The sequence below is a fragment of the Crocodylus porosus genome, unplaced genomic scaffold, assembly GCF_001723895.1.
Source record: "Crocodylus porosus isolate Cpor-Errol unplaced genomic scaffold, CroPor_comp1, whole genome shotgun sequence".
Lineage (NCBI taxonomy): Eukaryota > Metazoa > Chordata > Crocodylia > Crocodylidae > Crocodylus > Crocodylus porosus.
The window spans coordinates 17,720,092-17,734,605 of NW_017728951.1; the positions used below are offsets into that span (position 1 = coordinate 17,720,092).

The 14,514-nt window shown below is 39.7% G+C and overlaps 1 protein-coding gene across 2 annotated transcripts in view; it reads right to left on the bottom strand.

Moving 5' to 3' along the window:
* The window catches only part of TDRD1 (tudor domain containing 1), a 42,737-nt gene extending 30,498 nt beyond the window's left edge, over positions 1-12,239 (bottom strand). Inside the window, exons 1-9 of one of the 2 annotated variants that reach the window (XM_019556261.1) lie at positions 11,908-12,239; positions 10,541-10,596; positions 8,151-8,295; positions 6,490-6,595; positions 5,463-5,526; positions 4,552-4,656; positions 3,916-4,098; positions 2,687-2,830; positions 234-402 (exon numbers count right to left, since the gene is read on the bottom strand). In XM_019556261.1, the coding sequence (XP_019411806.1) occupies positions 234-402; positions 2,687-2,830; positions 3,916-4,098; positions 4,552-4,656; positions 5,463-5,526; positions 6,490-6,595; positions 8,151-8,295; positions 10,541-10,596; positions 11,908-12,184 (1,249 nt within the window). In that variant the 5' untranslated portion in view covers positions 12,185-12,239. Of the gene's footprint in view, positions 1-233; positions 403-2,686; positions 2,831-3,915; positions 4,099-4,551; positions 4,657-5,462; positions 5,527-6,489; positions 6,596-8,150; positions 8,296-10,531; positions 10,597-11,907 lie in introns of both variants that reach the window. The other variant, XM_019556260.1, reaches the window with a different exon arrangement.
* Between the last annotated feature and the right edge of the window lie 2,275 nt (positions 12,240-14,514).

The following is a 14,514-nucleotide window of genomic DNA, read 5'->3' on the forward strand; positions in this document are numbered from 1 at the left end:
GAACAGTCTGTCAGCGGAGCTGGTTCAAGCACCTACATTGAACACCTTCAAGAGTAAATTGGATGCTTATCTTGCTGGGATCCTATGAACCCAGCTGACTTCCTGCCCTTTGGGCGGGGGGCTGGACTCGATGATCTCCCGAGGTCCCTTCCAGCCCTGATGTCTATGAAATCTATGAAATTACTGAACTCTGTAGACCTGCATTTATTCCTGAATAACCAAATTCATCTTACCAGAACTTGGGATGACAACGTCTACAGCAAAACAAGTCATCATCTCTTCTTGTAGAAGATCAGCAACAGCAACTGAACAGCGCTCTCCCATAAAGGGGGCAATAATGCTAGTGAAGTCTTTGTTCCAGCTTCCTTCTCTTGGAACATTAGCAACAGAACACTTAATGGCCTGAAAGAGATAACTGTAAGTTTCATTCTTCAATGGAAAGAAGATAACTTCGGGGTGTTTTTGGCACCCTGTCCAAAAATGCTGCCAACCCCTGCACTAGGATATATAATATATACCCTACATTAACTGTGGCTCTCCCTGGTGTGATCCGTGTTTCTGCTCCTGATGCCTATGTACCACATGTGCACAAGGTCAGATTCTTTTGAGCCAGCTGTTTTTGTTGCTGCTGTAACTAGACAAGTCTTCATCCCCTACTACTACACTAGATTGAACAGAGCACATGTTGTATCCAGAGGCAGAATCTGCTTGGTCTGCTAGGCTAATTTACTGCTACTGGAGCCATTAGGTTGCAAATGCCTTACTTTCAAAATGGAAAAGTTTCTCGGAGGCAAAACTATCATGCTTTTCTCTGTTGACATACTGGTGTTAAGTTGTCTGCTGTCATCTAGACTTTTTTCAGTCCTGACATCATGAAAAGAACTGCTGTGCATGCTAAAGATACATGCTTGAAATTCTTAGATGAAGCCAGTATTATCTGGAATCCAGATGCCTTACGTAAGAAAGGGTTCCAGAAGAGCTCTCATTTGAAAGTGAAAAGCCTTTGCACATGGCTACTGACAAAAACGGTACTTCCTTACACATGTGGATTCTCGAATTAAATAGATCCTGGACTTTTACATGTCTAGAATAAGCTCCTTGAGACACTAAAGGACAAGACAGGCAGCTATTTAAATTCTGTAAATGGCACAAGTCATTTGCCAAATCCCTTTGATTTCAATATTGAAGACACCTGTTAATTTGTGAAGAACAGGCTCATTTTTCACACCTCATTAACGGTTGTTAAATTGATACTCAGAGGACCCCTCTCTAAGAAGAATCTGACAAGACTAGTCAATTCAGAGTGGTAGCAGTTGAGACAAGTCAAATAATACATTACCCACCTAGAATGCAGTTTCCTGACTGCACAAAAGAATAATTTGAAAACTGGGATGTATGCAATACTATGCAGCCTAAACTGCTGACAGTGAGCTCATTTGATTATGTAGGTAATCTGGCATGTTGTGAGATCATGTGTCCAAGAAGCCTGAGAGAGATCCTTATTAAAGCTTGAAACAGACTAGGAAAAGGTATGTGACATGACTGGGACAATGGAGAAGATTCTCTGTCCACTGAAGCATGTTTGACTCCAAAGCCTAGGAATTAAATGCAAGATCCCAAATCTCACTGGGTGCTGACAAATGTGGGTGAACCTCCCTCCCACACAAAAAGCTCCCAATGCTTTACTTTCAGCTTGGTGAGCCCCTGTACCAAGCACCATGTATGCCCAGAAGAGGAACTGTATCAGTTTGACCTGGCTCCCCAGCACCTTGCACGCTTCAGCAGGATTTTTGGCGCTTTTATCTAATAGCCGATTAAACTAGAAAGCTCAAAAAGCCCTGTTGAAGCACACGGGCTATATAGACACTGGGGAGTGAGGTCAAACTGACACGGTTCCTCTTTCAGTAAAGCACCGTTTTGTTTTTTCCATCTCTGTCAGCACCCACTATTCCTTTGGAGTCAACAAATTATAAATGAACTATATAGGTAAGAGTTTTTCTCCTGTGCAGACCACTAGTAGGCTAGAATATGTCAATCTACTGTCATAAGCTACTCTATTAACCGAGTTGAAGAACCACTCTAAAAGTGCCACATCTCCTGTAACAGCATTCCTGCGCTTAAAAATGGCAGCAGGGATATCTGAACTAAAGCTTATTCAAGTGCCCCTGCTGCCATTTTTAAATACAGGGATGCAGATACATAAGATGCAGGAGGCTGCTGGAGCTCAGCAGTTGCCACGCTCCAGCGGACTCAATTAAATCGAGTCTCTTCCAACATGCTGCAATTTCAGCAAGTCGGAGCAGCCTCAGTGCTCACATATAGGTGCCCTTGGTTCTCAACCTTCCTTGTTAGAGTCAATGCACTCCCCAGAAAAGGCCAGTTCTTGGCTTTCATTCATTTTTTGGCTATGGAAAAATATAATAGAGCAATTCTTCTGTTGCAAAGAACTTAGAAAAGACCATGACAAGTCAAAATGTTTTTGACGTTATGGATTACTACTTGTAATCTTTGGGTTTACCTTATGAACTGTGCAGGTGTGTATACCACTAACAGAGGTGACAGTGCTAATAGTACATGGCACTCTGGTTAAGAACAGTTGCCCCAGGAACACTCCCAATTTACATTTATTTTAAATACCCAAACCAACTTTTGAGAAGAGGTGGGGGAAGGGGGGAAAAATACTCACACATGGAGGAAACAGGTCAATGTCTTTGTGTAGCTGTTTAATCCTAAGTAATGAAGCATTTTCTTCATTTCCATAATCAATATACAATACTAGTGCTTTCTTCTGCACAATGTCAACTTCTTTTACCAGTACTCTGTTCCATGTCTAGATATGAATAAGTGACATTTTGGTTGTAAAAACGGCAATGATGAGCTTAATATATTCTTTAAATATTTCTTCACAGAAAGAACTGTACCACATACTTTATTTTTATACTCATTTTTACTGCTTTCTTACCGATTTTGTAACAACTCAAAAAATGCTCGCTGCATCACAATTACCTGGACAAAAGTTTTCTGTAAAAGCTACCAATAGGTGGCTTGCTCCAAAGGTAAAATTCCATCCTTTAAAGCAGATAAAAGTACTGCAAATATTTCTAAGAGACCTAGGGCATTTATAGACATGTTGCAGGAGGCGTGGGGGGGCACTTTAAATTAGCAAGCTGCACTAATTAAAAGCACTCAAGTATTACCTGCATCAGTGTCCCTGCACTGAAAAAATGGCAGTGAGGCATTTTAATCTAGAGCCAAAACGAGCTTTTGCTTAAAGAGCCCCACCACCATTTTTCAATGTGGGGATGTTGATATACATGACACTGACGGCTGCCAGAGTGCATTCATTTCCACATTCCAGATTAATCAAGCCTTCTCAGAAGCACTGAATGTATAGACACAGTTACAGGGGCCCCTAGAGTCTGGTAACACTGAAGGAGAAAGGATGGAAGACAAACAAATGGCAAAAATTCTCTCATCCACTACAGAATCACTATCAAAAAAGTCAAGCCAGGGATCAGATAAGAACTGGAAGAGTCATATTAACCAAAATTAAAAAATGATGGGATATCAGCCTTATTCAAAAGTTGTCCAATTGTATTAATGTCAGGTAAATTCACCAAAATGCTAAACAAATCTGAAACAATTAGTCAATGCAAAAAAAGAGTCTCAAGCAATAATCAAGTCAATTTTCTACATAGTTTGAACCCAGACATAGTTGAATACACTTTAAAATGGTCTGTTCCAAATGCAACAATGTATTCACTTGATAAAATGATAGTATTTTTACTTGCACATTAGCACATTATACAACACATCCCCACAAAAATGTAGTTTTTGAATGAAAACAGGTACTTAGAAGCTTACAGTTCTGCCTTCTCTTAAAAGTCTTACCAGGTGCAAAATAAAAAGCGTTACCTGATCCAGGAAATATTTTGCAACACAGACTTCCCCTCGGACAGGAACATATTCTTCCTCGTTAACTGTATTAGCGTAACAGTCTTTCAGTTTCACAGTAAGTGTTCTAATACGCTCCAAAACTTCCGGAGAATAGACTTGTATATAAAATTCACTTGGATTCCTGAATTCTGTGACTGTTCCCTAAACAAAAAAAAAAAAAACCCATACTAGAGCAGATTATCCAAACTCAGTGAAGTAAGATATCCGTGATAATTATTATTTTGTATTAAAACTTGTTTTTTTAAAAAACCAAAAACAAAAAAAAAGGTATTATGAAATACTGTAAACATTTTCTACCAAATTAGAATTTGTGCTATTTCTACAATTCTAATGGCAGAAAAGTTCACTTTTGTAATGACATCTTCCCCTACATAGTACTTCATCTGTAGATCCAAACACACTGCCAAGATGGACAAATATCACTAGCCACATTTTATAGGTGAAGAAAACTGAGGCACAGACTGAAATAAACTGACCTGGCCAGGAAAGGCATTGTACTTAGAAACAGATTAACAATTAAGCATACCAAAATTCTCCCCTCTCCTCCCCACACTAATGTCACCATTTAACATAGACAGCAATAAAAGAAAATACCTGTATTTCCATAGCTTTTTTGAGTGCTAAATCTTGCAGGTCTGAAAACATAATTTTCTTTATATTACCTTCTGTTCTGACAACATCCACAGGAGATAAGTTACCCTATTTAGAAATGAAAATTGTTTATTTAAATTAGGGTATTCTAAATATTACCCTCTTGTTGCTGTTCAGGGAACAAACTCCTTAAAATCATTTATGGAAAAATTTTCCACATGTGTTTAAGTTCATTTTCTGGGAGATCCAGCTCATAAAAAGTGCCCAAGTCATTTCTGAAAGTGGAGTTTAGCCACTTTTGAGAATTCCAGAATAAAACTAAAAAGTAGTTTAGCTATATTGAAAGCATGAACTAAAGAGAAAACCAAAAGAAAGAAAGGTATGATATCAAAGTGCTGCCTAGAAACACTTGGAAATGCAAGCCAAGAGATCGCCTCAAAATTCAGCTGTATTATCTTCGATATACTTCTAAAGAGGACTGCATTAAAGAAATACCTTAAAATAAACTTTATCCAACAGAACCTACCCACAAAGCCCCAAACACTAGCCAAATATTTGAACTAACAGTGGTTAGCATACCAATAAAAGGACAGCTATGGGTAATATTTCTAAATTTGACATTTTGACCTTAGAATTCTTATAATGGGACACCTACAGCATATGATTTTGTTATAAATAGGATCCAGCAAAACTGAAATCCATATTTTACACTTATAAAAAAAACCTACAGTTTAAATCAGTAGCAGGCACTTAAGAATACTGTTGCCCTAACCTTGACTTCAGTTTGTTAAAATTTCTATCCCCTTTAATGTATGTTAAAAATCTTACTAAAGTATCACTAGGGTAGATCTATTACCTGCAATAATAAGCTTTTCTAAATGAAATTCAATTGAAGTAATGTTAACATGTTATACCTTAAAATCAACCATTTTCTTTATTTCACCAGGTGGCTTGGCATTTTCTTCATTTTTTTTAAAACTGAAACAAAGTATTTGATTAAAGTCACATTAGTATTCAAGTCAGGGGGGAAAAGCCAACTTAGTGAGTTGTTTACACAATCAAATAAAAAGGAAGTGCCAACCCTCATCCCTTTCTGAAAAGGAAGCATGCTATTTCTCACTCATGTAGCAGTCAGTTTTCCCCTCTCTAACTCTTCATGTACACCAGAATCCCAAAGGCTTCCAAACATGCAAAGTCAAGGCTCCCCCTCCCCCAACCATTGCATACATCGTTACAGTAATGAACATCAAACAGTAGTTAACATGCTTTAAGAGCTTACTCTAAAGTATGCTTTCCAGGTCCATTTTCAGGACAGGACTCAATTAGGATAAATTAATGTTTTAATTTACAGGCCACCTCTTCTCACTAGGTACTTCCAGTATGGCAAAAGCCATTTCCACTGAAGTCCATCGCAAAAACTCCCGTAATGTGAGATTATGTTGCCAAGCAGATTCTCCCCTCTTCCACAAACAAAAGTTACACAATATAAGCACTAGTTCCTTTTGATGCTATTTGGTAATGAGAAACAAAAGATAACATTATGGAAATGTTATGATGGTGGCTGCAAGATCTCTATCACTGATCACGTAAGAGAACAAAGGAATAGAATACATCCCTAATCTTCCAAAGTTTCAACTGAAATGGAAGTCATACACTCACTTGTAAATACAAAAAGTTTTATGCCTAACCTTTAGGACACAACAAGAAGTCCTAAAACGTCATTTCTGTTGACTTTGAGCCTTCTCTTACTGCACCTCCCATTGACGCATTTATTTATTTTACAGAACTCATACTTACAACAGAATCAAACCTATATCCGAGACAGAGCAACGCAAGTTATTATTTCAATAGAGAGGTTATAGAACTAGGCTTTTCTACTATCAGAAGAAGTCACACATTTTTTAAATTCTCTTTGAACTACAAGATGGTGTCTTAACTTACTTCTTTTTAACTGGCTTGCATACAACAACATGGGATGACCAATCTTTCTTCTGGCAGTCTACAGAGCAATAATACGTCTGTTTACATTGTGAACATCTCAGGGACCCTAAAATAAATTAGGAGTCAGTACTGTGCCTCACAAACAGATAAATAGGTAACAATGATTATAAAAGGTAATTTTACATGTATGATCAGTTACCTGTTAGATTATTATATAAGAAGGCATTTTCAATTAAGCTTTGTCCAGGTATTTAAAAGAAGGGGTGCAGATATACACCCAAGTATGTATAAGCATTTACCATTACTTCTTTTGCTTTAGCTACTTAGAATTTCATTCTCTCTCTCCAATGAAAAAGCAAGTACTTCAGCAAACAGTGTTAAACTGTCTCTGCTGTCTTACTCTTGGCTTTTCAAAGCAGACTGATTTTATTGACAATTGTCGGATGATTCTATAATCTTCAAAATTTTTAAATAAAGTATATACTACGCCTATTTCAAAGTTAAAATTAAGTGTAAAATAGGGGTGCACAGATAGACAATTTTATGGACAATACTGATCACCGATTTTTAAGGAGGCATACTGGCTGATACTGAACTAATTTCTGATACCACCCTGGCAATGGGGAGAGCTGCTTCCAGCTGGTACATCTGGCGTGGTGGGAACAGGAAGCAGGAAGGGGAGGGGGGGGGGCCTGATTAAGGCCCCCCCCATGGGGAGATGTGGGACAGGGGCTGCCCAGCCAGGGCAGGGCACAGGGAAGTCGTGGCTCATTCAGGGAGGGGGGGGTTGTGGCTCTTGCCACCATTCGCCACTCACCTGGGAGCCACTGGTCTGGCAGCTCGTCCAGCACTCGCTGCTCATCTGGCGACTCCCACCGCTCATCCAGGAGGCCAGGGGTGGGGCGTGTGCCCCCAGATCTGTGCAGGACAGGCTGGGACCAGGGCTGCGCCAAGCTCTTCCCAGAGGGGCAGGGCTGTGCTGGGAGGGAGCTACAGGGGCAGACACAAATTGGCCATAGGCCCCTCCCACCACAGCCCCACCCAGCTGGGAAGAGCTTGGTGTACTCGAGCCCCAGCTTGCCTCATGCAGATCCCAGGGCACACGCCTCCTGGACTAGTGGCAGGAGCAGCAGCAGGAGCCCTCAGACAAGCACCAAATGAGCCGCTGGACCAGCAGCTCCCAGATGAGCAGCACATAGCAGCTACTTCCCCCAACCCTGGATGAGCTGCAGCTCTGTCCTGCTCCCACCTGGGCAGCCCATGCCCCATGCCTCCCTCCCCATGGAGGCCTTGATCTGCCCTCCCCCACTCCATGGCCCTTTCCCCCCTCCACCAGACCTACCAGCTGGAGGCAGCTCTCTCTATACTGCCAGACTGTCTCCTCACCGCCTGTGCTGTGCCACAGCTGTGCATGCCATTTACTGACCAAATTATTGGCCTGATATGGCGGATTTCCAGTATATTAATTTTTTTATCTCAGTGCTGATCTGATATTGGACCAATGTATCGGTGCACTTCTAATGTAAAACATAACTTACTTTGATGCAAGTGTGGGCAGGTATATTTACGCATCACTTAGCCTTGGTAAGATCCTTTTGTGCATCATTGTAAACTAGTGCAAAACTCAAGCGTGGCTATGCCTTTGAAACAGGAAGACTTACCAGACAGACCACAATGATGGCAAGTAGTTATCCGAGGGAATCGCACCAATGGATTGTGCAATTTCAAATCACAGTTTACAGATAAAATATTATCAGGGGAATTATGTAACTTCTGCTTTGCACGATGGAAGTCAGAACTGACAGTCTAAAAGGAAACAAATCTAAATGATAGTTTTTAAATTAAAGCTTAAATCATATGGACTAGAAATATTCACATACAAGTTACATACAGTTGAAGACTGCTTATGCCAAAACAAAATTACTAAAAATTTTGCAAATCCCATAACACATCCTACTTGCTTCAACAACTGCAACATGGTGTTAAGTACAGAGCAAGTTTTATCTGGTGAAGGTTCTGAATCTAGAACCATTAAGAGATAACACTGCATTCTTTTTTCTAAGTTAAAGTTAAATACCAAATTGTTCCAGTTAAATATAATTTTGGATCACAGTTATTCGGGAGTTCCTACAGAGCATTCCTATTTGTTTAATAAGCAAAGAAAGCAAGGGATACATAAAAGAGTGGCTTCTGAGTGCACTAATCCACTAAAGTCACAACTCTTGATGTCATCTAGCAGTATTATCTTTTTACTCACCGAAGTGCTCTGGTACTGACAATTAATAGGTATGTCACTAGAAGACTGGTTTTCAACCCTATTAGATTCAGGGCACCCCTCACAAAATGCTTAGCTTTCATTTATTTACTGACTAAAAAAACCAATAGAACAATTCTTCCGTTGCAAAGACTCAGAAAGATACCGACATGTCAGAATGTTATTGACACTATGGATTCCTATTTGAATTTTCTGGGTTTATCTTGTGAGTCTCGTATAGGTGTGTGCATGCCTAACAGCACTAATATTGTGTGTAGCACCTTCCAAAAGGATCTCAAGGCACCCTGATGGAAAACCATTGGTACAGAAGTTCTGAAATGCCATCCTGAACAACTATCATCATCACTGTACGAGTCTGAAGCGGGTGAATTCATTTGCTTTGGCAATTAGCTACACAACATTTATTACAGAATAAAACACGAGCCTTGGATCTCACTTTTGAAAGGGGTCTTAACAGCCCGACATTGAAAACTGAATACCCCACTACACTGTAGCAAGGTATAGCTTATACATAGTTTTTATATCAATTTAACGAAGTTTGTTTTTAAATTGAGCTAGTTAAAGCACTGCGTCTCACTACGCCGTGAACTCCAAATAAGGAAGATAGCCAGCCATGTTAGTCTGAAGTCAGACAGTAGACAGGGTAGGGTGGCAATTTACAGATTTGTTCAGAGAGCCATGAGCTTTTGTTGGCTACAGCCTACTTCACAGCATCTGACAAAAAGTAAGCTTTGGTAGATACAGCCTCTGCCCAGTTGTGTAATTTAAAGCAAGGCAGCTGCAGCAGCTACCCCAACTTGAGGGGATGGAAAGGAACGAAAAAAGCCTCTGCCAAAGCCACGAGACTCACTGGCAATACCTGAAAAATCATGGGGGGGGGGGGAGGGAAGTGAGTGTGTCAGATCCCTTTTCAACTTCAAATATTAGAAAAAAGCTGACATAGTGGAATAGCTAAATGTGCATCTGACTGAAAAGCCAAGTGCTAAATTATTTGCTTACTACCCATCTGGATTGTGAACCAGCCACTTCGATGACGTTCAAGATTGAATGGCTAAGGCACCCGTCTTCCTACATTGTAGGACCCCCAAAAACATAAGAAGCTGCACATATTATATTATTATTTCAGGGTGTGCAACAATTGCAGACTCAAAAACTGAACTTCAGCCACATCTTTCACACCATTAGCCAGTAATCAATACAAGGACCTACAAGAAAAGGCGGGGGCTTTTACGCAAACTTTTAAAGAAAGTTTTCATCTTTGTCCAACTGTAACATCAGAAGAACTTTAGGAAAGCTACATATGAAAAATACTGATGGAGAAGGAAATTAAGCACATCCCTCAAGTTTCTGCCTATTTTAAATTATGTTGCATGTTGTTAACACATTACTCATTTAAAACCACCTTTAAAATAAAAGGAATTTAGAACTAAAATTTATTCAAGACATCAGAAAAAATAGGAGATTGTAATCATTTATATACTTCTTGTAAATTACAAGAAAGACAGTGCTGAACCACAAAGTAGTTAATTTTTTTTAAACAAGCCAGTTAAATATTCAACCTCTTTAAATTTCTAATTATCAATGAGAATACCCTGTGTATATTTTTCTAACTAACTTTGGCGAATCAATGGTCAATTTCATACAGCAAAGCAGAAAACAGAGCAAAATCACAGAAACTCTAAAAGAAGGGGGGGAGGGGAAATACATGCTGACCATTTCTTGGTTTGTGCAATTCAAAATATTTGGTGTAAAGAGTTAGTAACTCACTGATTTTACCTTCCCTGCTGAAGGTACCAGACTATTTTTGCTGCTGGTGGTTCCCACTGAATTTCCTAAAAAGAGAAGTGTTTATTTGATATTATAATTTCATTATACTAACAGGAATAATTTCAACAGTCAAGCTACAGAACAAGTAATATGAAATTTAAGTGACAGCTACTTCTGTTATTTCTGCAATTTAATGAAGTCAGCCATCACACAAAGGATATTAAAACCTCCATGTCATGTCATAGCATGGTGACAATTTTATTATGTAATACAAGATGCTCAACAAATAAATAGAACCAAAACAAGGACACCGTGCACCCAGCAAATGGCACCGAATAGGAATCATATGCATTCAAAACACAGATGTGACTCAAAAAAAAAGGGGGAGGGGGATCTGATTACACAAAATTTAAAGATGAAAAAGTCATGTCAAACTGGTCTAACTCTTCTACTATCATCAGGAAGTAACACCCAATATATTTCTTAACTCAATTCTATTATAATGAAGGGCTTAGTCTGTCTGTCTGTCTGTAACACTTTTGGCCAACTGTGCATGTGCTGCCGAGAGGGCAAGCAGCAATTGGCTGGGTGGGCCCAACTTTGTGTCACTGCCGGGGAAGTCTGTGGCGAAGGCAAATGCCTCAGCTGCCTGAGGGTGAAGTGGGGAAGAGGGGTGTCATGGTGGCAGCGCCCCCAGAACAGCCAGCAGGGAGGGGAACAGGAAGGGTGTAGGCAAAGTGGAGTGGGGTGACAGTGGTGTGTGTTGTCAGGGCTGGGCAGCAGGGAGAGGGGGGAAGGGAGGGAGGGGAGAGGAGATGGGGGGAAGCCCCGCTACTCCAGGAGAGGAGCCAGAGGCAGGCAGGAGGTAGGGAGCTGCCACATCAGAGGCTGGAGGACGTGGTAGCAAAGAAAGTACTGCTTGCAGGGGGGCCACAAGACACACTCTGAAACACTGTTATTCGTGACAGGTAATTGGCCTATACAAAATAATTGATTTTAGAGTTTGAAAGTTTGCTTATAATACTGTTGAATGTACAATGTCAGTTACCCTCGTTACTTCTATGAAAGACCTAACAAGCATTTAAAAAAAAAAAAAAAAAAAAAAGTGATTAAAAATAAAGTCTGAAGTGACTGCATTAAATATTATGGTAGGTTAACAAGCTTTTTCCTTGATTAGACATTTATGTGCAAGATCTTGTACGTCTACACGTACATGCATATACAGCATTACCCTTTCACTAGCTCTTCATGTCAGTTTTATTCAGAGTGGTATAATTTCATATTAGATTGGAAGTTCAACTATATGTGTGAATGTGTTATACATAGATACAAAAATAGCTGCAGAAACCATTTTAAGAGAGGGTATGCTCCATCACCTGTTTGCATTCTGCCACTTATTTCTGATCCAATCTCCTTCTGTTTAAAGCTGTTTACCGTTTCAATGGTGGAAGTAGTGCTAGCACTTCCTGAGCTGTTCTGACAAGCAAAGAACTGTTTGGTTTGTTCACAAAAGAAGAAGTTGCTGTTGGGTAACCTGTAGCTACCTCCAAGGTCAGGGCTTTTCAACAAGAAGTTGGGATAAGTGAAAGGGCTTCTTAAAGATTCGGTTGGCATTTTGGTCTCCTGGCTTTTTTTGTGAAACCATTGAGCCATCTTGTAAACATCTACCCCAAATTCTTCCTTGATATCACAAAAGTCTTAACTACTTAAACCTGGATAGAGAGAGAGGCAGTTAGAATGATGTTTTTACTGGATATGGCATTCAACTCTAAAATACAGGTTAACTATAACTTTTTTTTAATATTAATTATTAGCCTAATGATAAAAAATAGTCCATGAATTATCATCCTAAAATATAAACAGTGATTTATTTTTCTTACTTAACATTTCAGCCACTTTATTAAACAGAGCAGTCCAAAATAAGTAACAACACTGGACAGAAATCAGCAGTCTCTCATTGTTAAGCTACAGAGAGTTCAAAGGCATGAGGTTTCCTAATGTAATAGATGTTGCACCCTCCTATTCACAAGCCAGAGAGGGGTTTTCAAATATTGCAAGTTGAGAAAACATCCAGTTTACTCACGAAGGCTATCAGGAGAAGGAACAACTCAAGCCTCTGGTTCAAAAGGGATTTTTGGCATTTGCTTTACTGAAGCTCCTGTTCACTACAACTGTGTAGCATAGAAGTACTGGGCTATTACTATGAGTGTTAAATCAGAAGTGTAAGACACAGCCTACAGGGCTCCTGGGGGGACCAGGAATCAGGATCAGGGCAAGGAGCTGCAGCAATGTTAATTCCTGCAGCTCCCTGAGCTGACAGAGGGGTCTGTGGGGCCCACTTTTGCCCCACCACCCACTGCCAGTCTGGCAATAAAGGAAGTGAGCAGCAGTGTTATGGCTCCCTGAACCAACACAGTAGGTGATCAAGACACCTGCAGGGATCAACACCACTGCTGCTCACCCTAATTCTGGAAAAGAGTCTGGATCTGGCCCACAGGGATTCCCACAGTCCACATCTGGCCTGGGAATGGGAAGCCAAAACAAACCCGACACCCTTCTGTTAAATTATTTACTGATTTACAAAAAAGGATCACAACAGAGGCAAGTGAGTACCAATGAATACTATAATACAAACCCCTTATTTGGCCAAAGGAATGATTTTCTGAGCAACAGCTGCTTGAGCTAAAATAGTTTGGGCAGAAAGTAGTCATCTTTTCTGAAGCAACATTAAACATGCTACCTAAAATGAGTAAACTGAGCTCTGTGACAAGCTGATAAGCCAAAAATTAAAGATCTCAACTACGTGAATAAGTCCAATCTAGAACCAACAGACATCAGAATTGTGGATAACGTGTGCAAAAGCATTCATTTCTCTCTCAGAACATGGCCTCCAATTCAAATATGAAATTTCCAAGAAATATTTAGCATCAAAAATAAAAATTATATTATGCAAAACCTAGTGTCAATAGGTCAAGAAGTAGCTAGACTAAAGGAATGCCAGACTAAAAAACAGATCTCCCTGCCCTTAAGCAAATCCAATTTTAATACAGGACCAAAAGCATCATTAGCCATGACAACTCCACATGTGCAGAAAACCAGGAAGTATCAAGGAACCCGGAACCCACTGTACAAGACATGACTTTGCTGTAACATTACAAATAGCCTGAACCTATTGCTAGAAGGGAGACTTTTTAACTAGCTTTTTTTGAGGTGCTTTGTTTCAGAAACAAATTTATGATTAAGAATTTTACATGGTTGCATCCCTACCCTAAATGTTCTGGAAAGTCTTGAAACCACCATACCCCCATGTAAGTATGCTTTTTATTGTGATATGTCAATAGGACACTTGTATAGCTTAAAAAAAAAATTAATATTAAATCAAGCATTTCCATGCATTTAGTCCTCAATAAGGAGAGCAACTCCCTCGCTGCAGACGCTTCTACCAAACTGAGCCATGTTTGATAGGAAGCATTTCTGCTTTGTAAGATCATCACATTACAGACAAGTACACCGTTCACAGACAAAGATTACATGTTATTAAGATAATGAGTGGTGCACGCTTAAAGTGCTGTGCTATCATCGCAAACACTTATCCAATGCCATCTAGTTTGGAAGTTCAGACACCCAAAGTTTATGATTTGTACAAATCACTTATGCTTTGTACCTACCAGAGCTTCCCAGAGAGTAATTTATAATATCAAGGAGGTAATTGTTACCAAAAAACCCAAGTATTTTTATAGTTAAGAGAAAAAGAGTCATTTTATTCCCTATATAATGTTAGCTAAGGGACATTCCTTTCATAATACCGAAGAGACAATTCTTACCAAAAAAATAAAATAAAGTTTTTTAAAAAAAGAGCATTTTTACAGTTCAGAGAAAAATAATTATACCCTGTCTAACATTTGTGAAGGGACGTTCCCTATTTAACACGAGGCAAGTCACAGCAAACCTCACTAAGAAACAGCGCGGAGGGTTGGACGACC